At 36.0% G+C, this 27,516-nt stretch overlaps 1 protein-coding gene across 2 annotated transcripts in view; it reads right to left on the bottom strand.

The window, feature by feature from the left end:
• LOC145684346 (phospholipid scramblase 2-like) overlaps window positions 1-27,516 on the bottom strand; it is an 89,584-nt gene that overhangs the window by 10,918 nt on the left and 51,150 nt on the right. For both annotated transcript variants that reach the window (XM_081756557.1, XM_081756558.1), the window contains 3 exons: window positions 25,008-25,207; window positions 7,073-7,237; window positions 874-1,035 (listed from right to left, as the gene is read on the bottom strand). In XM_081756557.1, coding sequence (XP_081612683.1) covers window positions 874-1,035; window positions 7,073-7,237; window positions 25,008-25,207 — 527 coding nt within the window. The remainder of the gene's footprint in view (window positions 1-873; window positions 1,036-7,072; window positions 7,238-25,007; window positions 25,208-27,516) is intronic.

Below are 27,516 nucleotides of genomic sequence, written 5' to 3'. Positions count from 1 at the left end.
TAACTGCATTTGTATTTCATCTTTTCAAAATAGACATACGTCATAATTTTCTTTAATGTTTTCATCTACTGATTTCACGGTTAGCTATGCGACGCTAGCTTCTATTCGGAGAGGGTTACGCCCTCTATAACGGAAGAGATTATGTACATCTTGCACTGTGACGTTAAAGATTTGTGGCTTGCAGAGTACACGGGAACAATGCTTCGGAGCAAGAAATACAACAGATTGAGTTTCGCTAGGTTTAGTTTCGTCTGCATAGGGAGCACCAATCAACAAAGACATTGATCACATCCTGTAGAGCTCGGTTGAATTGATTAATCACATTTCCCGTTGCAAACAGAGAAGTTTCATCAGCATACTGTAAGAGTTTAAGAGTAGCTTGTACAGCAAGAAATTCAGAAACGAAGAAATATAGATTGTAAGGATGACAAAGCCTATCCTTGAGGAACACAGAATGAAGCAAAATAGGAAATAAAAAACTGGAGTTGATTCACGGTTAGCATGTAAGGCAGTATTAAAGAAAAGAAATATTTTCCTTGCAAGAGAGCCGAAATAGTATCAGCGGAAGGTCAGTGTTTCAAATAGTGGGCATTGGTAACAAACTTATCAACCTCAGCACAATATCAAATTAAGAATTATTTGATATTTTTACAGTTCCTCTGCTCTATCTATAATGAATATTTAGAACTCTTGTGCAAAACCGATATAATATATAACCTGATCTCACTCAATCAGATAAGGATAAAGTCTGTGGACTCCAAACCATAACGGGCCCTCTTGCTTTGCAGGTCTTGCAGGATCTCACGTTACACCACTGCCTACAAAACTTATTAACTGTTTCAAAACTATAATCGCAAATTGCTTGTTACTTACAAATAAGAAGCACGCTCCAAGTACTACTGCTTTCATCTTGACATCCAAATCCAATGGAAAATAAATTTCGAAGTAATCATAATCCTTAGCACGCTTTAACGAAGGTTTGGGCCAAATTCTACAAATACTTCCTACCTGAGTCTTCCCATCACTAGACATTACCTGAAATCAAACAAGAAAATATTAATTATTAGTACAATACATGAAGCATCATAGAATGTGTTAATACGTACTGTACAATCAACATGTATGGAAATAGCTTACCAGATGACCAGGTGCAATACTGAAAAGTTTCGGGAAACGATAAAACAATATTATAAAAATGACATCCTTAAACTAGTAGGCACCTTTTTAGACGATTGCGTCTTTATGACTTAAATAAAACCATATACCCTCTTGAACTTATGACCGCTGTTGTAACTATTATAGCTTCAGAACTTATGTGCAGAGCATATAATCTGTGGTTGATGTATGATATAAAGAAAAATAAACGAATTAAAAAGTATGGAAGCTTGGCGTATGTTTTTCATTCCATTTTGATGTAAAATACGTACCGCTGAATTTTAATATACAATCTCAAATTATATTTCAAGAATCTATGATCGTCAAATGTTCGAAGCTATGGAAATAGATCAGACTCATCATAATGAGGTAGATATTTTGTTAGCCAATGTATGGAATATGTCTTATGCTTGTTTATCAATTAGTGAATATCAAAGAAGAGATGGTTAAAAAAAGACGAAAAATATGTTTAAGGGTACAAATTAGTAAAAGATACATAATATAAGAAAACAAGATATATTCATAATTATTGCAAAGTCTGTATTCGAAAAGACCCTGTGGAATCGGTTATGAATTTCTACCATAATACGATTATACCAGGAAATCACTTGGTGTCCAGGAAAATCATTACTAAAAAGCTTCTAGATATACCTGGCGATTTATTCTTGAACATATAAAAGAATACGCGTATAGTTGCAGTTTTTGTCAACTTAATAAAAGTGACGAGAACCAAATGGGCAAGTTATTGTCCAGTTACGATGAAAATATTAATGGAATGTAGTAGACTCAAGTTTGATTACCATTCTATGTCACTCCCGTTCAGATAAGTATTGTCTCATTATTTTGGACACACATTCCAAACATGTATGGTTTGAGACAATAAGACAGTTGTCCAGTCAAGCTATTATAAATCGACTCTTAAAAATCATGTGCAGACTCGGATTTCTGCATTCGATGAATCATGATAATGGCACTGTTTCCGTCACGTCTCATTTTAAGATTTATTTTACAGTCATGGTATTCAGGATATACACAGCTCACTGTACCATTGCGCATCGAATAATATGGAACGTTCCCTAAGAGTACTTGATGACAGTATTACAATTTATTTCGGACATAAACAAACGATGTGCGATATGAGATTGCACAAAAGAGAGTTTTCCATAAACTCAGCGCAACATTTAGTCTTAAATGTACTGCTATGGAAATAACCTTTAATTACAATATTTGCGATCCTTTGGATGTCCGTTGGAAGATCAACGATTTACACGTGCTTCAGAAAGAACAAAATGTCTGGGCCAATACAATGCGAAACATGGATTAGCATGGTTTAGACGTAAATGTATGTATGATAAGACAAGAGCACAAATATCATTTCCTTTAAGAGATCAAGTCTTGCTAAAATGGCAGCTAAGAAAACAATGTCTTCTTGCAGATAAGAAAACAATGTCCAAGATTGACGGTGCCGTACATGATAAAAAGATTTTTATTAACTAACACACTCGCCTAAAATATATGTGACCCAGATGATATTAGAAAGGCTCTAGTTTCTCAAATGTGTTGTATTGTCAACCACGTACTACAGGTATAACGTTAATAAACTTTGCTATAAGTATTGTTATTGTTTAGGAAGAACTATCGCTTTATATAAGATTTAAGATCATGTGTTAGAAAACTAACAACAGATTAATTACTATGTTGTTAGTAGCCTGTTTATAGTTACTTATCTACACGAATGGTTTTAATATTCTAATTGTTAAATGTTAAGTGTTCTTTATTATTGTATTTGTCTTTTATCAAAAGGCTATTAGTAAAGTTAACTTATATATATATATATATATATATATATATATATATATATATATATATATATATATATATATATATATATGTGTTGTAATTATTTTTAAACCAGGTCTGGAATTGGAGTCTGATTTGGGAAATTATGTAAATTGTACAGACTGATAATATATTGAGTCATCGTATGTTCCGGATGAAGATCATTTTGTAAATATGGTCAAAGAAGGAGGAGATGTTAGTAATACCGAATTTGATACTATACAATTATTATCCCGTGTAATGGAATGTAAAATAACTGCTCTAATTGCTATGATGATTTTTTTTTTAAAAATGGGTGTGAATTAGTTTAAACTAGAAAAATGTTATTTATGAATTTCCATGAAGTTATGACTTGCTGAACTACTCATTACTAATACTGATGAATGGATGTAGTAAACATTGAGTTAAATGCAAGTACAATGAATGTTCGAATGATTGGATTACACTGTCTTACAAATTGTCACCTTTCTTCTTTTTCCTAAATGAACATAGGTGTTCTTTACAGTTTTTGACCTTCTGAATAGAAATCTGAAGTCAGATATGGTGTATCAGGTCTGGTTTTCGAGAAATTTGTAAATAAAGATTAAAAGGTTTTTTGATGAATGAATTTTAATAAATTTTATGACTTTGATGTAAAAACAAGATTTTGAAAAAAAAATATCCTAGACACATATGAATCTCAGAAATATAAAAGAAAATATAAATATTTGCATTTCGTGGGATTTCCATTCATATTAGACTGACAATCAATGAGTAGGGGCATGTAGTTTTTCGCAAGTTGAGGAAGTACGTGTATTAAGACTGTATTAGAGTTTGTATAATATTGTATACGTGATCTTGTAAACTAATTTCCTTGTCGACAAAATGCGCAATTGCTTAGCCCAAAATGAGAGATTTGTAAAAGCAAATGAGACATTTTGTATGTCAAACTGCGAAAAACTCCTTTGATCCCAACAATGAAAACTACAAAGTTTCCACATGTAGGTGAGGAAAAGCCGTGGCTGAAATCACTGCACTTATACATTGGCACTCAAACGAAAATAAGCATTTATGAAACTTACCTCTTGTGTGATGTGGGGAGTGTGTCACGTGCCAAGTTCCAGCAGAAAGCCTCGAGCATTGACACACCAGATTTTCCTTTGCACCGCTACTCCAGGGTCTGAATGGATTGGTAAAATCTCTCACCGTGCTCATCAGACAGAGCTCCTAGGTTTTCGGGAAAGAAAGACAGGTGATTGTGTAGAAATGCACTTTCAGTAACATCTTGCATCCCTCCAACAACTACTCCACTAGTTGCACATAGTTCGCAATTTTGTTATTTCCCAGAAAGTTTTCTGAGACACTCTTAAAAGAATTTCAGGTTTTCCATTCCACCTCCATCAGTTTTGATTCGAATATGTCATCTTTCATCAACTGACGTGTCTTTGATCCAATAAATACACATTCTTTTAGTTTAACATCTGACATTTTTGGGAACTTTTCCTGTAGATACTTAAATCCTTCCTTTTTATTCCAATCCTTTCACAAGCACCTTCATAAGGTTAAATTTATTGTTTAGGGGAGGCAGAAAAATTTTCTCGGGGACAAAAAGGGATTTCTCTTTCACATTCTTAATTCCGGGAGTGAGTGATGTAAGACTAGGACATTATTTTTGTGTGTAGTGCAGATTACTTGCTCTACTGGTCCACTCACACAAAAAAACAATACATTCAGCCCAACTGTAACCCTAACACTAAACCAATCACCCTCAAGTCGACACATATGTTCCACTGATGCTCAGCATAACTCACTTTGTCGAAAAGGAGTTTCACATTTTGATACGTCTCGAAATTAACGGAATATCCAATTGGAATGGTAGAGTACGTGTTACCGTTGTGGAGGAGAACACAGTTCATATTTGCTTTTGACGAATCCAAGAATACACGCCACTCATCGATTTTATACTTTATTTGTAATGCTTGCATCACTCCTTCCACGTCAGTACAATATATGCAATCATCACTACTGCTGTAAAATTTGAGGAAATCATGTTGTCTATCACGGTAAAATGTCACTTTCCTTTCCTTTTGAAGAATGTTCCAACCTTGAAGTCTTGAAGCTAAAAGTTCAGCTTGTTGTTTGGGTAGGTTCTAGTCTCTAATAAGGTCGTTCAGTTCCTCTTCCGTTAGCAAATGTGATTTTCTGGTATGTGCACTGTATGTAGGGTCTTCACTTTCAGTATGCATAACATTTTCACTGTCATCGACATCACTGCTGTCTATTGTCCATACGTCTGGCGGCACTGGAACAGAAAAACCTTCACCACGTGGGATGAGTCTTCTAGCTGATTGCAGATCTGGGTATTCTACTCATCGTTTATCCTTGGAGGTTATTTCCTTTATATTTGACAAATAAAAGTAACAGCCGTGTACCTGATCACGTGATTCAAACCATAACATTGATCTAGCAAATGGCATATACTTGTGAGAAGTACGTAACGAGACCCTTACATTTACTGCACAGGATTTACAACAGAATTTCGGTGCCCGGGGTTTGTCTACGTTGATTTTCGATGAAAAATAAAATTCATATGCTTCTTTCACACTAGGCTTTATGTTATTGAGTCTCAGTTTTGGAGTTATCCGTCCACATACATAACACAAGTTGCCAGGATCATTTCTACACTTCCTAGGCATTTTCAAAATTGTACCACTATAAAACACAAAACATAACGTTTTCAAATGTTACCCAGTTCACAACAAAAGATCCACAAGTTATGAGTCACAAAAGCACACGTTTCAATATTGTTTATTTTCTATTAGTACAGTACTTCATAGAAAATGCAGCTCACCACACCAACAACCAAGGAAGTAAACATACAATACTAACGCTCAGTTGTTTTACCGCCGTCTGATGTTGCCAGATGTAAGTGGAAAAAGTTAGTTCCAGCGGTAAAGGTTCCACTTTTTCCAGCAACATTTTTTCAACTTTCGTCTACCGCGGTGGCCATTAAGATCGTTTCTATTTTATATATTGCATTGTATGAATAACGCATGCTGTGTGCAGTGTGTGTATTTGCATATATATCATTATTATAAAAAGGATATTTTAATAAAATTTCAAAATTAGTCCCAGAATTAGAAACTTGTAATTACATTCTCCGGGTTTTCCAAAAATTGAGACCTGATACGCAAAAACTATTATTATTTTCGAATTCAGTGAGACAGAACCTTTCATAATCGACTATTAGTTTTAAGACAAAAAGTTGGTTTTGAACAGTGTTATTTGGAGATATATCTGTCAAGTTTTCTTTCTTTTTTGGAATAAATGATGGAATGTTTGAGGTGTAAGAGTAGTAGGTATTTAAGAATTAAAAGACTTCAAGAAAAAACTATCTTTCTGGAAATTCATAAGATTTTAAGGAGGGTGTTTTTATGTTGAATCAACTCAGTCAGCAATTAAAACTAACTACTAATGGCTTCATTTTTGGTTATTACTTGTACTAATTTTTTTCGCTTTTTGCCGTATAATGACTGATCGTCACAAGTGGTGTTGAATATCAACTTGGGAACAACTGTAACTATTGGGTGCTACTGTGAAGTATTTGTTAATATATTTGAGTTATATAGTAATTCGAATGGGAAAATCGTACTACGAAGGAAAAGACTACAATGGTAAGTGTAATCACAAATGGTTTGTAATTTGTACGCAATTATTATCCCAGTGTGACAATATATATTAGGTACAGTCTTCAAATCAAATATCGAAAGTTATTCGAGTGGTTATAATTGTTTGGAAGTATTAATGAAACCTCTGTTTCTACTTAAGTATTTAGTAGTTCGATTTAAGAAGTGTTTAAAGTACAATTATTATATTGAAACGTGTGAAAAATTTATTGTTAGAAATTTCCATTTTTGCGATATATATTTCGGATCCAAATGGCCCAAAGTGATAAGTTGGAAATTTATTATTTTTTAAACACTATCAAATATCTATTTACACATAAAAAGGATTTATTAAGTAGTAAGCACATTTCGACTTTTAAATAAAACGCACTTCTTTGAAACAAAATTCTCAGGGTTATTAGGAAACGTCTTACCTTAAAGTTCATATAGGCTTGTTCAAAGTTTATACCAGGCGGGGCTCTAATTATAAATACAACGTCCCCTGCCTCATTCGTTATCCTAAAGGTTGTATTGCCAAAAGTCCAATCTTGCTCTACTTTTCCTATAACATCGCCTGGTGGTGCAGATACTTCCACTTCCTATCTCAAAGAGAAAAATACAATTATGCAGATAAATATTTTATAATATTACATGAAATCAAACGCTACCAATGATGTCAAGTAGAAATTTCCAAGGTTATTTTAATAGCTTATTTGAACAAGAGTTACAATTTAATTTTAATACGAACACACTGTATTTCAATCTGGAACATAATATCCCATTAATGTTTTCATGGATCTTAGGAGATCACTTTTATACACAATGGTTTTCTTCTCACTATTAAGATTCTAATAGTGTACACAGAAATTAAGGTGGCAAATATATTATAGTTGGATCTATTTATCTGAAGTGATTCAGAAAAAAATAAATTGGTTGCTTGACATTTTGAAAATTATGAAACCTCTGCTGTTGTTTGCTTCATACTTAAGACGTTAAAACTGTGTTTACAATATGTTTATCTGAAGCGGTTTTCCAGTGGTAGCCATGTTTGTTTCGTGGCGCACTCTACTTTCACGATTGTAATGTTAAAAAATGTTCATTACGAAAACAGTACTTGTTCTAGAAAGGTAAATCAAAAATAACTTTTTTGGTAATGGAACGAAATAATAATAAGCCTATTGTATTTGCCAATGTTTCTCCCTTTCAGAGAAAAGTACAAGTAAATGTAAACGTCAATATCGGTGCAATTTCACATTTCGTAATGTTTTGTACGTAGGAAGGTGTGGAATACGCACTTTAATTTAGTTCGTAAAATCAAGAGATTTGTCAGTACTTTTACAAGGAAAAATATTCATTGCGATACACTTACCATTATGTTTTTTGATTGTATTAAAATCCCGTTTTTGTTGATAAACTCGAAGTTTGGGTTCAAGTAGCTATGATGGGGCTAGTAACAAAAATATCAAATTTGCACAGGCTCTAGTGCTTTTGTATGTATTTATGACACATAAAATATAATTTTGTATCTTTTACTACTACAAACGTTATAGCCTTTCAAATATGAAACCTACTATGTTGCAGTGATACCGTTTTGGCAAACTGAAGAAGCTCTATGTAGAGAGTTGCCAGTCTTTAGAGCACGTTGATATTACTATTTGAAAGAGAGTACCTTACGGAAGCCTTTAGTACAATTGAGAGCAATAAAAAGAAGCTATTTTGAACAAAATACATATTGCTGTTGTAGAAACACAAAACGTAAATTCCCCTTCGCAAGATATCCATTACATTTTGTTTGATTATAACAGACTAATTTGATGCAAGTGGTAGAATACGTAACACAGGATGGTAGTTGTAGTTCTTTCACTCTGAAATAAAGTAATATCTGACAGTGCTTTCTAAGATGGAAACATATTTGTGGTAGCTTCTAGTGCCAACAAATATAGTACAGCGGTCAAAATATTTTTGAAGGGCTTCGGAGATCTTAGCTACTTCATCTGTTTTCATCACCAGAAAAATTTTATGTTTTATAACTTTTCATTGGAAAATCAAAACCTGTCATGTATTTCAAGTATCTTATTATTATTTTTTGGCCTTTGCAAACTTGCTTTTGCAAATTCTCGTTTTGTAGTTCCGTTTATCATATCCGAAAATGCCATTCTGCGTCGAAGTCGTATTTGTGACAGCATAGATTAGCCAAGTTCTTTTTGTTTTTTATATTGACTTAAAGATCCGTTAGTAAAACAAATAAGTTTTTTAATGCTCGGATGTACTTCTTTAATATATGCTTTGAAAATTTTTAAAAGCAATAAAATGCCGTTGTATCGTACTTTAAGTGATCACTTAAAACAAACACTTTTGTGTTCTAATTTATCATTTTCCATAAAATAGAACACGAAAGGGTAAACTGTGGTTTGGATGTCGATCCAGTGGAAATTCTGTATATCATACTGAACGATGAATGAATAATTTTCTGCAAAATCTGCTAACACAAGACATTATTCTGCAGTAACTTTTTTCTTCGAAACTGAGCTTGAGATTTTGGCACAAAATGATGCAGGTTCAGCTTTTCCAATTTCTCCGCTGACGATTAAAAAACTAAACTTTTCTCTGGAGAACTGTGTTCATCTCTGCCTTATCAGCTGTTATCTGATGTTTGTACGTTGTTGTATCGGGCAACTCATCAGTTTCGTTGGAAAGACTGAACAAACGTGTGCAACAATGCCTGTTTTCCTGGACATTCACTGCACTAATTCATCATTAACTGCAATTGTTAATATCAAAAGTAATGGTGTCTGATAAATCCTTATAATCGACATGAAATTTTCAATCATCAATCATGAGTTTTATGTTCTGCTGTTGGGCACAAACCATATGAGTCCCTCATTCACCAGCCAAGATGCACTATTGGAACTCATGATAGATCAGGATGGTCGATGATGATCCATTTAAATGGGCGATGGATTAAACGGATCTCTCAATTCTGCCTTTAGACTGTTAGCTTTTAAAGGAAACATACAACCCATTTAAGATCATCAGAACAAGGCTCTTTTGTTTCTGCACTTTAATACCCTCAATACAATCTCTCTTACCGGGACATCACCTACTGTTATTATCATCACCATAAAACGCCACTACTTTACTAATTGTTTCACTGCTAATACTTGCTTATGCTTTTTACCTAACTAAGTAAGATTGTCTTGCTCATTAATTAGTTATCTAGTAAGTCATACAAAACTTTCTGACGCATTAAACTCGGATGCTGTTTTAGATTTACACCAAGATTCGGGAAGTAAACTGATAATCTTAACTTTATCTTCTTCGCTGCAAGTACACATTTTTCTTTTATTTACAAATTAGTTCGTCACATTCATGTGAAGAAGATTGAGCCGGAGTTCCGTTGTTATGAAATTTTGATTCAAAACACATTCTATATGTCTTTATAACTTGCTTGATATCTGCTCTTCAATTTTATTACTGAAGTGTTTTTTTTTTTTTTTTTTTTTGTTCTTACCTTTCTTAATTTTAATGGAGGTGACACACCCAAGCTCCTGGAAGCAACATCAAATTAATCTATATTGTCATGTGGAGCAATATACTTATCGTCTTCACATTAATTTAGCTCTTTGTTCTGTTGCGACAAAATACGTTTCAAACAGTTCACACAAAGAGACTTTCTGGGAATTAAACGTAAATGTTTAGAAATATGTTCTGCACGGGCTGGTTCTGATGTTACTTCTCATAAGGTTTTCTTAACAGTTGTTTTGTGATGTCTCAAAGGGTCACAACACTACTGTTCATACGGATGAATAAAATTTAATAAAAACTTCATTTCATGATACTTGCGTACAGTCGTAATATCTAAACTTACTCGCAACTAGGTAAACTGTCATTTTTCCTTACTAACTGCACAAACATTTCTAAGTTCTTTTCTAACTGTATTACACACTGTTTATGACATTTTTCCCTCATTTGCATTCATATGGTACACTCTTATTTTATGTTCGACCTACACGGTACTTACAACATAAAAGTTTATACTTTAAAGATCTAGATTCGCATGATACTATTAAACCCATAGTTTTCAATTGATATTTTACTATTAAACCCTTCACAAACATGAGCCATTTGCTACAGATGGGAACAGACAACCCACTACTGTCAGACTGACCGGTCACATACAGCAGAGCTACACTGTGTGTGTTGCATCAACACTTGCGATTATAAATGCACTCAAACCTGTTATATCGTAATCTACCTGCGAAACTAAACAAGTATAATCTATAACAGCTATACTTTGATACATGTGAAGCTATCAACGTGCTCTGAAGACAAGTAAGCCCGTACATAGCATTTCTTCAGTGCACAAATTGGTAGCACTTCAACATAATGTTTCATTTTCGAGGGGCTGTAACTTTTGTATTAGCACAATACACAAGAATGTCTTTCATTTGTCATAAACATATACAACAGTACTACAGTATGCGCTCATTTGAGATTTTTATCACTAGCGCCATCATAGTTATTTTTGTGTTAAACCGGAATTTTAACACAATTGTAAAAACCTAAGGATAAGTATATCGCAATCAGTATTTTCTTCTGGTAAAACTACTGATATATCTCTTGATATCCCAAACTAAATCAAACTGTGTATACTGCTTCTTCCTACTTTCAAAATATCAAAAACGTGAAATTGCACCGGTATTGATGATACCTAGTATTTCCTTCCTTCCATGAACAATAAAATGCTTTTGGTTTTATCTTTCTCCAAGAAGGACTTTTGTCGTAATGAACTCTTTTGTTAACCCTTACAATCGTGAAAGCTGGCGTGCGTCACAAAACAAACATGATCGCCACCGGAAAACCGCTCCAAGTACGAATATTGTAAATACAGTTTTAAAGCTTTGAACCATCAGGCAAACAACTGAATAAGTTTCATACTTTTCAGCAATGGTAGACCAACCACCCCTGGATCACTTCCAATGGATTGACCCATGTTCAATTATTTGTAGCGCAATAGAAGTGGGTTTAGTACTTTAGCAGGTAGATGTTTCTAGTAAATATGAATGTACGTGGGAACCAAAATTTTATAAGTATTAAAAGTGGTATTCTTTTCATTCTTTTTACTATTGGGTATATGTCAACGAATAAATAGAATAAGTAGTAACTCCTTATCTTTCCAAGGAGCTGGCGTGGATCGGAATGATCTTGTCATGTTTCAACTGGTCATGTAAAGTACTTCTAATGTGATCAATTTATTCATGCTCCTACATGGCATGCTCCCTACTGATGCCGATTTCAAGGATATTTTACCCGCAACTACGATAGTGTCACGCTGTGACGCTAATGCGGGGCTACTCCCACATTAGCGCGAATATATTCCTTCCCTTTCGCTTGACGAAAACAATGGTTGCTGACACGCTTAACTAACATGATGATTCAACTGCTGACGTCATTGTAAAATTTCGTTTAAATATGAATCATTTACATTTTCTGTATATACCTACCATGGAGTCTTATGAGTGGCCAGTTCAGCTCGAAATTACCTTCGCAAACAAAATAAAGGAAAAGACTTTCAATTTTGCATTGATTGAAACATTACGGAATGAGAGACACTATATCATATTCCTCAGTCTGTTTAGAGAGAATTAAGTTTGATATTTAGCAAATGATGCTGAAAAAAATCCAGCATGAGGTGAAGAGGATGAATACATTATCGCTCGTACGTTTTTGAACGTGCCTGATTTCCAACATATGGGGAGGAAATAGGGTTACAAACGTAAGATTGATATGCACAAAAATTTACTCACCACATTGAAACAACACATACTAGATTTTGCCTTTTTCAAAGTAATTGCCCGTGCTTTGATCAATAATTGGCACATCCGGGCCAATTGTTCCATTAAGTGCATCAACGTTTCTTCGGAAATCGCCTGTCATTCCTGTAGCAAATAACTGCACAAAGCATTCACATTCGTCAACGGTGTTTTGGTGGACCATTTTATCTAACCGGTCCCACAGCAGTTCGATTGGATTGCAGTTTGGACTTTGAGAAGGTCATCTCGTGGTTTTCAGTTCTCCCCGGATCTCTGAACGTTCAAGATACGTTCTACATAAAACAGACTAATGTTTTGGATCGTTATCGTGCTACAAGACAAACTTTTACCAATTAAACCTATACCACATGATTTTGCATAAAGTTGAAAAGTGTTCTGATACCGTTTCTCCGTCAGAGTCCCCTTTATTTTCATAAGATTACCTGTACGATTGCCTCCAAAGTAACCCCATACCACCACTGAACATCTTTCGTATTTAATAATCGTGGCAACGCACTGAGGTGCTATACGTTCGCCTTTTACACGACTCACAAACTTGCAGCGTTTTGTCCCAGATACCTCAAACTTCGACTCATTCGTAAATAAGACACTTCTCTACTGATCAACAGTCCAATGCACATGTTGTTTAGCCAACTGTATTCGTTTCTTCTTATTGTCAACCTGTAGTAAAGTTTATTTTTTTTTTCTTTTTTGCCGCTATACGTCCTTTAAGCTTTGCATCCTGAAGTCGTCTCTTTACTGTTGACAGCATACGTACAGGTTCATCTCTACACATACTCAGTTCCGCTGTCAGAATGGGCGCTCTTTTAAAGCGATCACGTTTCCTGGTCATTAAATACTTATCCTCACTTGCCACCGTAACCTTAGGCATTCCTGTGCCATATTGATTCTTATTACTTTGAGAAGACACATAGAGCTTCAGACTGTAATGTACACTTCCGAAAGAAACATAATCCTGCTTTGGTATTTCACGCATGCTCCATATAAGCTAAGTATTGTAGTCAGCTTTTCCTGTTCAAAGATCTTTTCCCTTGCCCATTTCAAGGTCTGCACAACTGCTTCCACCACTCAACACACTGTCTCCCGTATACTTACTCTTTTAGCACTCACTTGTCTTTTACTGCGCAAACATTGGCTTCTATATATGTACGTCGTTACTGTGAACGCCATCTAGTGTTATACAGACAAATCACCCGTTCCACAACAACTTATGAAAAGTGTTCATACCAGATTCTTAATGCTTCAGCAGCCACCTGTCCATTTTCCTTAACATTAACAAAACATAGTGAGTTGTCTTCTAGTTCCTGTGTATTTTTTACAGTTTTCTACGCATTTCTACACTTATATTTATGTCTGAGTCATGAACAACACTAGCTGTTTTCTACGAAAGCTAGATACCTTTTGAATGCTTCTGTATATTGATTAGGGTGGTCCTTATTTTACAACATTCTAATTTTTTTCGGAACACCCGTTCATTTGGTGCCACTTGTCGAAATACTATCCTGTGCAAAATTTCATTCCAATCGAATGAGGATAAATGGTGCCGCAAAGGGCCTAAATTTTTGTCCATGTATTGGAAGCTTTTGAATTATCCAATACATGACAGCACCTATAAAGATATAATAACACGCACTGATAAGCGACATTTTCAAACTATTTCTTGTGATTTTCAAGAAAAAGTAGTAAATGAAAGTGAATCACGAGTAGTACTACAAGTAGTAAGTGAAAGTGAATCACGAGACGACCCGCTCGGGAGAGTAATGCTTCCGGAAGTACATTTTTTTGCGCGCTACTCTAGCCAGCTGTTTTACGCGCTATTTTAGTCAGTTCTTTTAAGCTGGTCACAAAATATATATCATGGAGTACAAGGGGATTAAAACGAACCCTATATCATGGAGTACAAGGGGAACAAAACGTGTCCTGCTGGGCTTCTAACCCGTTTCTACTACTACTACTTATCTGCACAAAAGTAAGTAAATCACTTTTTTGAGTATTATTTTCATATTATTTGTAAAATGTAAAAAAAATGTAAAAAAACGTAAAAATGTAAAACAAATAAACTTTCCTCGGGCCGGGCTTGAACTCACGCCAAAAGAGAATTTCGTTACTAGTATATAGCGCTAGTCCACTTTTTTAACTAACTTGAACTACTTATTACTTATTTTTTCTTGCTTTACTTGTTAACTTGACTTCTTTCCAATTACCTAGAACGACAGGGACACGAACACAGAAACATCAAGGACAGTTAAAATCACAAAGGCTCTCCCACCGGGAATCGAACCCAGGACCCCGTGCACCAAAGGCACACGTGCTAGCCACTAGACCAGCGGGGAGGGCACCCACTCGGCCACGAAGACCAAGCACGAAGCAGCAACCGTTTGATTTCTGCTATTTGAAGGCAATGTGGCAAGAAATGGATAACGTCAACCAATCAGAATTGTGCTTTTCGTTCCTACTTTCGTTCCTATTTCCATTACTCTCCTGAGCTAGTCCTATCACAAGTAGTACTACAAGTAGTAAGTGAAAGTGAATCAGGCTTTTAAACCTATGAAAATGAATCACGGAATAGTAAACTCTTCAAGGATAATATGGCTTTTGCCATCCATCTGGCATGATGATAAGCTCCTAGGAAACAGAATGATATTCTTCTGGCTGGAACTCCCGGGACAAAAATAACAAGTTCAATAAGTTGAAGGCACCCTTCTCTGTGCAAGTTATTTTAGAAATTCTGTATAACAATCTGAAGAGCGTCATTGGCAATGTCGTGTAGTTTTTCTTGAATGCGTTCATCTTGTATACCGGGCTTGAATTTTGTTTTGTCAATATCACTTTAAGCTTCTTGAAAATGATTGAAAATAGAAATGTTTCCGAAACCATCATTGACCTTTATCTCGAAAACAACTTTTAAAACGAGTTCATAAATGTGATACCAGCATAACAAAAAATAAAATATCTCTTCCCAAATATTGTTCCAACAAGATGCAGGCACGTTTTATTCGTTCAGTATTGGTGGAGGTTGTGTCACAGCAAAGAGCTTGAACTTTATCAACAAGACCACATTTTCAAGAGTATTATGCACAGCAATTACTTGATATTCTCCTGTGGCAGATGGTAATTTCGGAAGTGCTAGTAATCGTTCAATCTCATTAAAATTAACAAGAAGCCTTAGTCTGTCAACGAACACTGTCTTTGTTAATGCAGGAAGCATCTTTTCATTTCAGTGCACGGTAATAACATTTATTTTTTCCAATTTCACCCCCAAAAAGAGCTTCTTGCTGATTGTAGATTCTAACTGACAAAAATGTTGACGACAACTGCGAATAGATGATCTGTTTATAACTAATGCGTCCACATTCTGATTCAATACTTCAGAAACAGTAGTTAAAATATTTACCACATCTCTGTCACTAACTTTGCATTTATCCAAAACTGCAACAAGTTTCGATCTCCCTTTCTCAGTAGGACAATGTCAGCTTCAATTATGCATACAGGTCATACTTTTTTCTTTAAAAGGATCCATTTTATCTTCCTCGCACCACGGCGTATTTACTTTTCTAAGGTTGTAAAATGACACCCTGAGAATTTGTGCATTTGATGGTAACTTGGATCCAACAATTTGGCAATTATCGTGCTTTAAAAGATAAATCTTATTGGTGCTTCTAGTTTCGATTGATGTAAAATATTCGCTTGTACTTCAAAGGCCCTCAACTAACATATTTTTAGGGGTATGGGAATAGGGTAACATATTGACATCTTTATTCATCAATTTTAGTTTTATAAAATAAATTCCTACTCCCAGCCATTAGAGGGTTACGCCCTCTCTTTGGCATGGAGTTCAAAGTATCACTATTGATTGCAAGGTAATGATATATGGGCAAAGTGCAGTAATCATGAACACAAAGATTAGTAAATGCAAAATAAATCCATAGATTATTTCTAAAAAGAATATATATATATATATATATAAAAGTGCAGATATATGTTTGAGGTGCTAGGATACTAATAGGAATTACAGTACATAAGAAATTCTCGTATAATAGAATAAAGAATAATGATTATGAAAATGAGGCGATGTGCTTACACGTCACAGAGTTTGATTAGTGAGACAGATGCAGGGTTAAATCTTCTGTCCCGGGGCGGCTCGGGACTAATGAACAACATTGGGAAGCCCTTGTTAACGATGAGAATATCTGTGCTAAGATGGAAAGATATGTGGAAGATGATGATTAATGGCATATACTTCATATATTTCCCTTTCAGCCGCAAGAAGTTGTTCATGTTTCACATATATAGATACGAAGTTATTTAGTGGGGAGTGCTTGTATCGGTATGCTGCGTCGGTAAGTGCGTTAGTGTGAAGTATATCCAAGAAAAGCGCATCTTTATATGGCCTGTAGAGATGCGAGAGGTTATGTACCTAAGGTGAAGTTGTGTGAGATGCTCGGTGATCTTTGGAAAGTCTATGTACTCATATGTGAACCACGTCGGATATGGAAGTTTAATTCGATGCGCCAGTCGAATAGCATGTCGTTCCAGGATGCTAAGCTTTTTATAGAAAGAAACGGAAGCATTGCACCAAGCGGTATGCTCAAAAGTAATGATCGGACGAAAGAATGCTTTGTAAGTATGAAGCAAAATATCGGCTTTTAGTCCCCAAGTTGTTCCTGTGAGGCGTCGCAAAAGATTTAATCTAAGATTGGTATTGTCCGTTAGTTTTTTCAAGTGAGCATTCCAGCTCAGCTTTGAATCAAAAATCACGCCTAGATAGGTAGCAATGGTGGAAGGGCGTACAGGGTATCCATCAACACTTAGGCGCAAGAGAGTTGGGTTTCTATGGAATTGGAGCGACATTTAGGCGGTAGAAATACTAGAGCTTGTGTTTTCTCGGAGTTGATCATTAAGTGCCGTTTCTATCACCACTTGACGAAATTATCGAGAGTTGCTTGTAAAACAATGTTAAGCTGATGCACAGTTTTGCCGAGTGCAAGAAAAGCTATATCGTCAGCATATTGAAAAATAAAGACGTTGCGTGGTACAGAAGGTATACCGGACGCATAAAGGATAGATAATAAAGGGCTGAGAGCTGATCCTTGTGGTACACCAGTTAGAGGAAAAATCGGCCAAGAGAGGGCTGTACCAACTGTAGCATATGCAATGCGATTTGAAATGAAAGAATATATTAACCTAAGATAGCACACGGAAAGTTTGAACGAGTGCAATTTTTTAATGAGGCCATAATGCCAAACCTTATCGAACGCCTTCTCTAAATCCATGAGAATAAGACATGATGGTAAAGCTTTGTTATATTGGTTAGTAATTATTGTACTGAGACGAAGAAGCTGGTCATTTAAGGAAAATCCAGTGCAAAAGCCCGCCTGATGGATAGGTAACAGAGAAGTTGTGTCAAGATACTTATGGAGTCGACAAACGATATTTTTTTTCCAGTAGCTTACTGAAGACTGAGGTGAGCTGGATGGGTCTGTAAGAGGATACTGAATGTACAGGTTTATTAGGTTTGTGAAACATGCAAATTTTGGAGACTTTCCAATCTGAAGGGTAGAAACCAGTTTTAAGAATGAAATTGTATATTGTTACTAGGAGTAGCAGGAGTGATGGCGGGGCTTCTTTGATATGTCGGTAAGATATCGAATCGATCCCAGGTGCTGTATTTCTTTTCCTTGCTAGTGCTATATGGAGTTCATCGACTGTGATGGATGAAGTAAGAGGATGGTCTGGGTCAATGGCGTGCTCCGTGGAAGGTTGTAAGGCAGGAAGACATGATATATCTGTCCATTCACAACGCTTGGAAGCAGCTGATGGTGTAGAAACGGCTTGTAACTGAGCGGCAAATGCATTTGCTTTTTCTGCGTCAGAATAGAGAGGAGTACTGTCAGCTATGAGAGGGTAGGTTATTGTAGTGCTTTTCCCAAGAAGCTGATGAAACCGCTTCCACTAGCAAGAAGGATGAGCTTCCTCGGATAAGCTGTTACAAGTTTTTATCCAGTTTCTACGTTTATACGCAAAAAGTTAGTTACGAACCGTTCTTTGCCATTGATGATGTAGGCGTAAATATGAATCATTCCCAGTCCCATAATATTCTCGAAGATGTTTTCGAGCTTGCTGCATAAGTGGAATGTAGGTGGGCGATAATTTCGGTCTGTGTGGGTGCACTTGCTCTGTTGGAATATGGTCCTTTTCGGATGGCTTTAGTGACAGTTGTAACACAGGAAACTAACTCAGTTTCATTAGTTGGAGGCGTTTCACAATGAAGAATACATTCAAGATCCTGCCGGAAAAGAGGCCAGTTAGCCTTATCATATCTCGGAACATGACGAGGGGCGATTTCTTGGCGTGGTCGTTGCCCTCGAGTTAGTGTGAGTTTTACTGGATGGTGATCACTCCCAATCGAGTCCAAAGCTTCTAGCTGACAGTCTGAAAGAAGATTCAGAGAAGTAATGACAACGTCAGGCGTGGTCTGACTCACATGTCTAGTGTGCGATGGAAGGACATGTAGATGAAGATGGAGATCGTTAGTTATATACTGTTGAAAATCTGCTTTCTCACAATCACTTCTACTATGGATATTAATGTCCGCCATGATAATAATATTACGATAATTATTGGCAATGTATCGGAAATATTCTAGCGGTATAGGTTGACGTGGACGAATATAAATCGTACTAAAATTAATGATTATAGACGGAAAGTATATGGAGTAAAGAAGATATTCCGGAAAAGTACTGAAAGCTGGCGGATTGTACGCTCTAGTTGGATATTTTGGAGAAAAGCATGTTGCAACTCCGCCTTGTGCACGAGCCAAGTAATTATGATAGTCTTGGAGTTGTAGTTGATAGCCCGGAATAAAAGCTGGCATGTTTGGTTTTAAAGCGGTTTCATTAAGTGCAAAAACATTGATATGTTCCTCCAGCAACAGTTTATCTAATAATAGTTTATGTTGCGAAAATGATCGAGTGTTAACAAATAAGAAAGTAATACTAATAATGAAGCATACTATGCGAATTGTATTAAACAGCAGTTTCCAGTGATCCAATGTGAAAATGAACATAATTGTTTGAATAAGTGGCATGGAGATTGATGTGAAATATGGATTTTGTGGCTGTGATAATGTGGTGAAGGATATTGGTTCGCTGAAAGGGAAAGATATTTTGAAGCACCAAACTGATGTAGCGAAGATCTTCGATTGTTAGCGGTGATAAGATTGATTGGTTAGGTTGAGTTGTTGTATCGGTCGTTTTTAGTGGTACTGTTAGCTCCGGGTGCTCTGGTTTCAGTACTGGTTTCGCTTTGCAACGATAGCTATATGTAGGGTGATCCACACTGCCACAGGTGTTACATTTAGGTGGCCTCGTAAGTTGGGACATGCTTTGATTTCATGTAGACCTGAGCAATAACCGCACTTAGATGGGTTGGAACAAGCTGCTGTGGTATGGTCATTGTACGTCTGACATTTTTCGCAGCGAATAAGTAATGGTCCTTGTATTTTGGATGGTTCAGCGCGATGTATTTTCTTGTAAATGGGTGCACCAAAACCTAACAAGTAATCAATAGTGTCCTGTTGCTTAGAAAGGACACGGACCATGCACGTCGGACCATTATTATTCCTAATACGAATGCACTTTTCTACTGAGATTCCTTCTTGCTTTAGTTCCTCTTGAATTTCTGAGTCGGTAAGCTCTGGAGAGACACCTCTAATAACGACTGATAGAAATGGTGGTTTCCGAGGTGGTGGAAATTGTTTCTGCCGTTTATCGGTCAATTTTGTTAGTTTTGCATTTTTACCGAAGATTTCGTAGGAGGCTTTGTTGCGAATAGTAATTCCGAAATTCGAATCTTTAGATTTTAGAATGTAGCCGTTTTTAGTGGGAACATTTTGGACCAGAGTATCCCGTACCCGTGGAACATATTTCATGATTTGCAGAAAAAATAGTTTGGGATTAGTGTACTTTGTGTCGTAGTCTGTGAGTATGAAATGATAGACAGGATCGACATTCGATTGTATTGAGGATGTACCTTGAACCCCAGTACCAATATTGTTATACTGTGGCATGAGTTATACATCCATTGAGGCCGTTGGGGACTGTGACCGTATGCGTTTTGCTGACTGTGTTGAGTCATTAGATGGATGTCTGTCTCTAGATGCAGACGGTAATGGTTGACTTCCCCAAGAAAAGTGCCGAGTGCGGTTACAAGGTGCAATGGATGCCGTCTGTGCAGATTGAGTGCCTAGATTTCAAGGAACGGTAGCATTTAATCCGAAATGTTTGCCAAGATTCGATTGCCGGTTAGTGTTTCTAGAGTCCGCCATCGTAGTGAAGCAGCCGAGGGCATAAGCCCAGACGAAGATGAAAGAGATGAACAAGATGATGAGATGAGGTTCAAAAAGCAAGGTTGCCCTTCGAAAGTGAGAACTTCCGTCAAGCCTCTAAGTGGTGTATGTGTGCTTTGCTCCCAAATGCGTATTACAACACTTGATCCTCGCTGGCACACTAACGAGCACAAGAGAGTTTAGGCTCCTTGATTGAGTGAATGTATGCTCAACTAACAACAGAACTGGGGGAACTCACCAGAACGATAAAATCAAGTGCTTGAGGTTGAAGAAGCTTTATGCCAAAAAACATATTAAATATTACATTTATTCAATCAAAATAATTTATTTTTGTAGCACATCTTAAGTTCCTATTTTTCTTGAAAATCACAGGACAGAGTTTGAAAATGTCGCATGTTATTGTATCTTTATAGGTCAAGCCATTTATTGGACAATTCGAAACCTCCCAATAAATGAAGAAAAACTTTAGGCTGTTTGCGACACCATTTATTCTCATTCGATTGCAATGAAATTTTTCACAGGATAGTATTTTGATAAATGTCACCATATGAAGGGGTATCCCGAAAAAAATACCATGTTATAAAATAAGGAAAATGAAATGAAATCTCTGAGTTTTACGTCCCACGGTTACGCCGGTTAGGCTAAAGGAGACGGTGATGATGAGAGATGAGTGAAATGGTGGAATGAAGAAAGTGGGAGGAAACGGGAGAACCCCGAGAAAACCCACGAGCACGGTGTTTGTCCATCCCAAAGTTCACCTGGCGGGGGCTTGGATCGAACCCAGGACCCTAAGGACCAGAGGTGAACGCTCTACCACTGAGCCACCGCGCCTCCTTGTAAAATAAGGACCGCCCTAATGTACATAGATCGGAAAAATCATCCGTAACAGTTTCAGTTTCACAACCATCTTCACTATCACTAACAAAACACATTACTTATAATTATTTCATGATTTTTGAATACTTGAAGAATAGTACTGAATAATGAGAAAGTGTGAAAATTATTATGCAACAGTTGTAAGTGTGTAATATTTAATCAGTGGGATCACTATGAATGTTTACAGACTAATGGAATTTCAAGCACATACATAGTGTGCAATTGACGCTCCTGATGTCGAAGACTACTTGATATATATATATATATATATATATATATATATATATATATATATATATATATATATATATATATATATATGCATAAACATTTACGCAAGATCATGAAAATGCATTGGGCGTATGGGTCGTAAACAACCTAAATATCTTGGTGAACTATTTCATGCGTTACTAAAAAAATACCGAGTTAAAATTCATGTTCAGTAAACAATATAATCTCAGTATAAGAGTGCTAAACAATATAATCTCTTGTAAATACTGAATATGCACATTATTGTTAATCATGTATTAAAAATATTAAATAAATATCTATGATTGAATTCTGCGAATTTTCATAATTCTATGTTGAATCTTTATAATACTTAAACTCTTACAATGACTTATGCCACGACGAAACTCTCGTTGAATTGAATGAAATACTTCTATAAGAACAAAGTGAAATGTGAGTCTTATATTTTATAAGAAAAAAGCTTCTGAATTAGTATTATTTTTAGAAATTCTACATATAGCGTTCTTATAAAATTTCACTATTCTTTTACAATATAGACATACGAGATTTTAAATTTTATAATTAAATTATTCAGGATTTTGCTTAACTGGAGGTGTAATACTAACTATTTTTAATACTATATTTTGTAATTAAAAGTGACCTTGAGTTCACATGCAAAAGAACAAAAGCGATACCATACGGGCTTATTTTTTTATTAGAGATGGTACCGAGATCGACACGGGTGTTCATAAATCGAAAAGTGACCAAGACTTGATGTGACTAAGGATCAAGATTTGCTCGAGAGGAGATCGAGTTCGAAGTTAATCCTTGTTTCTCGTAACGAGACCAAGTCCAGTCTCGAAAGAGTCCAGTCTCGTTTGATATCTCATTAGAAACCTTCATTCCGTTCTCCTCATGTGACAAGCACTAGTTTTCAATTGCATCCTTCACTGTACCTGGATACAAAAGTATATATGTTTCTGTTGAAAGAGGTAAGTCTCTTTTGACATCTCATCAGAAACCTTCATTCTCTGTTCCTCACGTGACCAGTACTAGTTTTCAATTCGACCCTTCCACTAACTCTACCTGGCTACAAAAGTATATATGTTTCTATTGAAAGATATAAGTCTCGCTTGATATCTGGTCAGAAACCTTCATTCTTCTCTCGCCATGTGACCAGCACTACTTTCAATTGGATCCTTTCACTCTACCTGGATACAAAAGTATATTTCTATTGAAAGAGATAAGTTTCGCTTGATATCTTGTCAGAAACGTTCATTCCCTGCTAGTCATATGACCAGTAATAGTTTTCAATTGGATCCTTCCACTCTACATGCATACAAAAGTATATATATTTCCATTAAAAGAGAAAAGTTTCACTTGACATCTGGTCAGAAACTTTCATTTCCTTCTCGTCATGTGACCAGCGCTAGTTTCAACTGGATCCTTTCACTCTACCTGGATACAAAAGTATATATATTTCTATTGAAAGATGTAAGTCTCGCTTGATATCTGGTCAGAAACCTTCATTCTCCTCTCGTCATGTGACCAGCACTACTTTCAATTGGATCCTTTCACTCTACCTGGATACAAAAGTATATATATTTCTATTGAAAGAGGTAAGTCTCGCTAGATATCTGTTCAGAAACCTTCATTCTCTTCTCGTCATGTGACCAACACTACTTTCAATTGGATCCTTTCACTCTACCTGGATACAAAATTATATATATTTCTATTAAAAGAGGTAAGTCTCGCTAGATATCTGTTCAGAAAAATTCATTCTCTTCTCGTCATGTGACCAACACTACTTTCAATTGGATCCTTTCACTCTACCTGGATACAAAAGTATATATATTTCTATTGAAAGATGTAAGTCTCGCTTGATATCTGGTCAGAAACCTTCATTCTCCTCTCGTCATGTGACCAGCACTACTTTCAATTGGGTCCTTTGACTCTACCTGGATACAAAAGTATATATATTTCTATTGAAAGAGGTAAGTCTCGCTAGATATCTGTTCAAAAACCTTCATTCTCTTCTTGTCATGTGACCAACACTACTTTCAATTGGATCCTTTCACTCTACCTGGATACAAAAGTATATATATTTCTATTGAAAGATGTAAGTCTTGCTTGATATCTGGTCAGAAACCTTCATTCTCCTCTCGTCATGTGACGAGCACTACTTTCAATTGGGTCCTTTCACTCTACCTGGATACAAAAGTATATATATTTCTATTGAAAGATGTAAGTCTCGCTTGATATCTGGTCAGAAACCTTCGTTCTCTTCTCGTCATGTGACCAGCACTACTTTCAATTGAATCCTTTCACTCTACCTTGATACAAAAGTATATATATTTCTATTGAAAGATGTAAGTCTCGCTTGATATCTGGTCAGAAACCTTCGTTCTCTTCTCGTCATGTGACCAGCACTACTTTCAATTGAATCCTTTCACTCTACCTTGATACAAAAGTATATATATTTCTATTGAAAGATGTAAGTCTCGCTTGATATCTCGTCAGAAACCTTCGTTCTCTTCTCGTCATTCGACCAATAGTAGTTTTCAATTGCGCTTATTTACTTTACCCTCCTCGCACACACTTTGTGATAAACAGTTGATTTTATAGCACGCAAATTCGAATTTATATTTTGAATCATTATCTTCTCATATGCTAAGGTAGAATGAATAAAATTCCCTAAATAACTAAATTATGATGCTGTACGGAATGAATACCTCTAAAGCAAGGGTAGAAATGATTACAATTTTAGTTAAGTTCATTTAAAAAACTATGATACTATCTCACAGATACATACATTCGGCAAGTATCCAAGGCCTCTCTTTTCCAACTCTACATTGCGTTAATGGACCTTTTCTCTTCTCACGAAATTTACGATTACATTTTCGCTGTTTTTCGGTAACAATGCGTCGAAAGTCTTATTCAATTAAGTAATTAGTTCCTTTTTTGTGCAGACACCAAACTTGATATCATATGTAAGAAGTTACTCAGTCTGTATGGTTGAATTGGTACATTTTTTAAATCTACGCATTCAGCTTAATGTAACATTTCTAAGCTAATGTAACTCACCGGCAAACAAGAGGGGTGACAACAACCGCAGCATCTAGGAGGTGTGTAGACAAGAATTACTTCATTTTCAAAATTATCTGCAATTTTCAACTCAACCTCACGAGCAAAGACATGTATATGGGGTTCATACTCTGTGGCCCTATAGACTTGCTGACCAAGTTTGTTGAAAATCTTATATGGGTTTTCGTAATTTGTCATACCTGTTAAAGAAAAAGAAATCAAATTTAGTGACTATAACAAATAAAATCGAGGTAGTACTGACTGCATTTAATTTTAATCGACGCCGATGGGCTGAGAGACACCAAATCATGCTTATCGTGGGTTGTTAGAGATCACGTGATCTTAAATCGCGCATCCTAGGGAAATTAAAAAATCAGTCCTCCGCTTAGTTAACGTAGAACAATGTCATGAAGATTATATAGTTTAGGACTAATCCTGGCGTAATATTGAAAATTATCACTGCCCCTAAGATCACGTGGTATGATGTTATTGACACGAGATTTTTTGAATCTGGACCCATGATCCCTGACTCATGGGCTGTGCCCAGGGATACATAGCATTAACCATCTAAATATTTCTGCTACCTTAATTTCTTTTATGGGGGCTCCGAGGTTTAGTGTAGACTCATACCTCCGGTGCATGGGGACCTGGTTCGATTCCAAGTAGTGTACTTTGTCGTAGACAACGTCTGGACCATAGCTTTTAACTTTCTTTCACCTACATTCTCATTCCACTAATTCTTCCATCACCCTTCACTTGCATCAATCATCAGTCGCATTATCATAAAGGGAATAATCATAGAACGTTATACTGTATAATTTCATTTTAAATGACTTTATAACCACCACCAGGTTATATTAGAATTTCTGTGGACGCTCTGTATATTTCGTAAATACAGTGATTATTTTTTCGATTTATACTTTATTCTGCGACGTAAATAGGTTCTTTCTTCTGTGGGAATTGCTTTCTCCCACACAACTGGACAAAGAAGTCTTTCATTGTTTTTTCATATATATATATATATATATATATATATATATATATATATATATATATATATATATATATATATATATTTAATACATTGCTTTGTGGTGAGAACATTTCAGTAAGCGACGAAGCTTCTCAGTGTTTCTCAGTGAATTATTAATACACACAGTATATATATTCTACAGTTATTTGGAACTGAATTAAGTGCTTTCTTTAATCGTTTTTGAATATATTGCAGTAGATTAAAGCAGACCAGAGTATACCAGGTGTGTAAGCGTCTGATCGGCGCCAGCCACATCGCTCTAGCATTTTGTTATCTGTACGTTCACACGCCCGCAATGTCTCGTGCGTCATGGCAAGTGGACTAAAATTAACATCAATTGATTTCCATATTCTGTTTACATGTACATACAGGTGGTTAAACCTGAGTGCTTTTAAAAATGAACTGCCGACATTGATTACTGCACAAATGCAGTTCGTATCTCGAACGTTTTGGTTTGGGGAGTGTTATTCCATGTTTCATGACAGCAACCACGCACTTCGCGTTAAGCATCAAGTATACTATTGTCCTAAGGGGCACAAGCTATTAGCCGCTGAAGGACGTTTTCTTATGGCTAGCGCCAATTAATAAGTCCTAGGCTCATACACCTAGTGCCATAAAGATATTAACTCGCCCTCCAATATTCGCATTCCACTTTGGAAGCTATGTATTTTTAGTGAAGACTCGTGTCGATTCTTCAGAACTGTTTGGAGCAGCAACTAGATTCCTACGTGGGATTATCCCCGCAACACTTCCCTCAGTACTAATCCCCCAAGTGTGTCAATGGTGTGGGAAAAGCATGTATAGTGAAATCTCAATTATAATCTTCCGTATATATATATATATATATATATATATATATATATATATATATATATATATATATATATATATATATATCACAATGATAAGTGTTGGGATCGTTTCTCTTCGTTATTTTTGTTTTTAATAGTATTCTAATAAGTATGAATAGTGTCGTTTAACCCAGTGTGTTTTCGTTGAGTATATGAGTGATGTTCGTGTGCGTTATGGTCTGGATGACCGTCTGGTCGTCCGTGAGGTATTCCAGACGAGACATACGAACCTCTCGTCGCCTAATGCTCATCTCATGATTGAGACCGACGAGCAATTTGAAAACAATTTTTTAATTCCCTCTTGGAGAGGTCCTTCATCGTCCTACCCAGGTAAGCCCAGGTCTCAGAGGAATACTCATTGGCAGGACCACGGAGGAGAACGGAGGACAGATAACGAACAGGCGAATACAAATAAATGGTAGCCCAAACAGCAACAGATTAAAGAATCGATTACAATTTCGTTCTCTGTTATGAGTAAAACATTAGCAAAAAAATATAAGTTTAAAAACATTGTAAATGATACGACCATATAAAATCTCAAGAAGAATGCACAGGATCAATTCTTAAATTTTGGAAGTAGCTAAAATTGGAAATGTTATTAGGTAACATTAATATGGACCATCGC

Source organism: Thermobia domestica, chromosome 4, assembly GCF_964235325.1.
Source record: "Thermobia domestica chromosome 4, izTheDome1.hap1.1, whole genome shotgun sequence".
Lineage (NCBI taxonomy): Eukaryota > Metazoa > Arthropoda > Insecta > Zygentoma > Lepismatidae > Thermobia > Thermobia domestica.
The sequence above is the reverse complement of the archived record's forward strand: the minus strand, read 5'-3'. Positions and strand labels throughout refer to the sequence as shown.